We start from the raw sequence: 1,863 nt of genomic DNA on the forward strand, positions 1-1,863 counted from the left end.
TATATATGTTCTCACCTGAAGCTGCTCCTTGACGTTGCTCAAACGGTGCTGGAAACCATCCTGGAGAGTGGCCATGTTCACTGTCACATTGTGGAGAATGTCTTGCGTCTGTTTGAGATCCTCTTTCTTCTTCTTTTCCGTGTTGAAGTTCAACACCTGCAACATGACGTCATTCTTTCGATTATGATATTATAGCTAGTTGGGGTATATTTAACGGTTTGAGATATCTGCCACAAAATGAAGACTAGTGACGTCACAATGGTTTGACCTAATTGAGTTGACAATCGTCACACATTACGAAAGATGCACAGATTTGCTCGGAACCGATTAGATTTTTTTCCTCAGAGAATGTCAATATGTTCATTTTGTATAATTTGTATAGTGTCCTCATGAAGTTCTACAACACTTGTCGTGCCTGGGACAATCAATTTCCTGTGTGGAGTTTCGATTGGTTAATGTATGTGAGACAGCGTGGTGGAATCAGGCTCTCGTCAAAATAATGAAATCAAAGATATTGGCATGTTTTATGCCCGTTTGACATTTTTTATCAATTTTTTTGTTTATAAGCTCAACAGCTTTTATATCCATTTAAGAACACATTTCTGTGTGGATTATCCCGAAAAACGTTGATTAATGGTACAAAAAAAGTAAATTTTCCGTTTTCAAGGATTCTCACGCTTTGAAAGATACCAAGCTTTGGCGGTCATTTTCTCCCTTATTTTTCCTCTGAAATCAGGTTGCCCTACTTACTTCAATCAGAAATATTTCGGCCTCTATTAAAGATACATGGGTACTTTTGTCACCTAAAGATAGACAAATGAACAGGCTTTAAGATGACACCAATAACTCCACATGCCCAAAAATTGACGAGTGCCTGATTCCACCACGCTGCCTCACGTATGGTTTATCATCTGTTTCACGGCGCTGGGGTCTTCTAAAAAGGCACGACCTGCTGTTCCTACATTCATTCAAAGTGAAAGGAGATAAGTTATTGAACACGTTTGCTCGTTCAAGGGGAACAATCAAATATAATACACTCGAGAGAGATTCTCACCTTTACCAGGCTCTTCAACGTGTTTTGAAAACTTGCTTCAAGCTTTTGAAAACTTGCTTCAAGCGTCGTCGTGGTGTTCAGAACGTCTTCTCTCAGTGAGCGGAGTTGCTGCAAACAAACTTGTCGGTTTTCCTCCACTGTTTCGCTCAGGGAGTGCAGAGTGATGTGCGTTTTGCGGGTGACTACAACTGGAAGACTTTTCTGCAAGACAAAGTCGTCCGGGGAAGACAACCCGACGACGTCACAGCGGTATTGACCGATTGTGTCATTGGTCGACACAGGCCAGGTCAGCTGAAGAAAGCTGTCAGCAACAGTCTCGATACTGCCCTCAGCGAATGCGTTTAGGGATTTTTGTTTGATTTCCACCTTGCCGCCTCGCCGTATCTCTACTGTCTTGTTCCACTTTTCGTGGTCCCGTTTGAGTAATCTCAACGTGACAATTGCAGAAATTTCTGTTTTGGGAAACAGATTAAAACATTTCAATGTCACGTTGGCAGCTTTTCCTACTTCTACCTCAGGTGTGGTAACATTCAACTCAACTGCACATGAAGACTGCAACAGCGCTGCTGCCAGAATGAGCTTCAGCGATACCCAGTTGGCGTCCATTCTTCTTGTACAGCAGGGAATCTTTGTCTCTAACACCTTGGAAAAGATTTACCACGAAGTCTGTAGAGAGTAATGAGGGGAAAATGCACTCAAGAAAACATTTGGATCGTAGAAGTTTTAGACTGCATGTACCATTAAATGTTAAAAGATTTCTAAAGTAATCAGCCATACTTTAAAAAAATCTTAAGCTGTGTTTGGGGGGG

General features: G+C 41.6%; 1 protein-coding gene across 2 annotated transcripts in view; it reads right to left on the reverse strand.

The window, feature by feature from the left end:
• The window catches only part of LOC101851505 (fibrinogen-like protein 1), a 19,363-nt gene that overhangs the window by 10,510 nt on the left and 6,990 nt on the right, over nucleotides 1-1,863 (reverse strand). Inside the window, exons 2-4 of one of the 2 annotated variants that reach the window (XM_035970470.1) lie at nucleotides 1,302-1,720; nucleotides 1,055-1,208; nucleotides 16-156 (exon numbers count right to left, since the gene is read on the reverse strand). In XM_035970470.1, the coding sequence (XP_035826363.1) occupies nucleotides 16-156; nucleotides 1,055-1,208; nucleotides 1,302-1,660 (654 nt within the window). In that variant the 5' untranslated portion in view covers nucleotides 1,661-1,720. Of the gene's footprint in view, nucleotides 1-15; nucleotides 157-1,054; nucleotides 1,721-1,863 lie in introns of both variants that reach the window. The other variant, XM_005101125.2, reaches the window with a different exon arrangement.

This window comes from Aplysia californica, unplaced genomic scaffold, assembly GCF_000002075.1.
Source record: "Aplysia californica isolate F4 #8 unplaced genomic scaffold, AplCal3.0 scaffold00270, whole genome shotgun sequence".
Lineage (NCBI taxonomy): Eukaryota > Metazoa > Mollusca > Gastropoda > Aplysiida > Aplysiidae > Aplysia > Aplysia californica.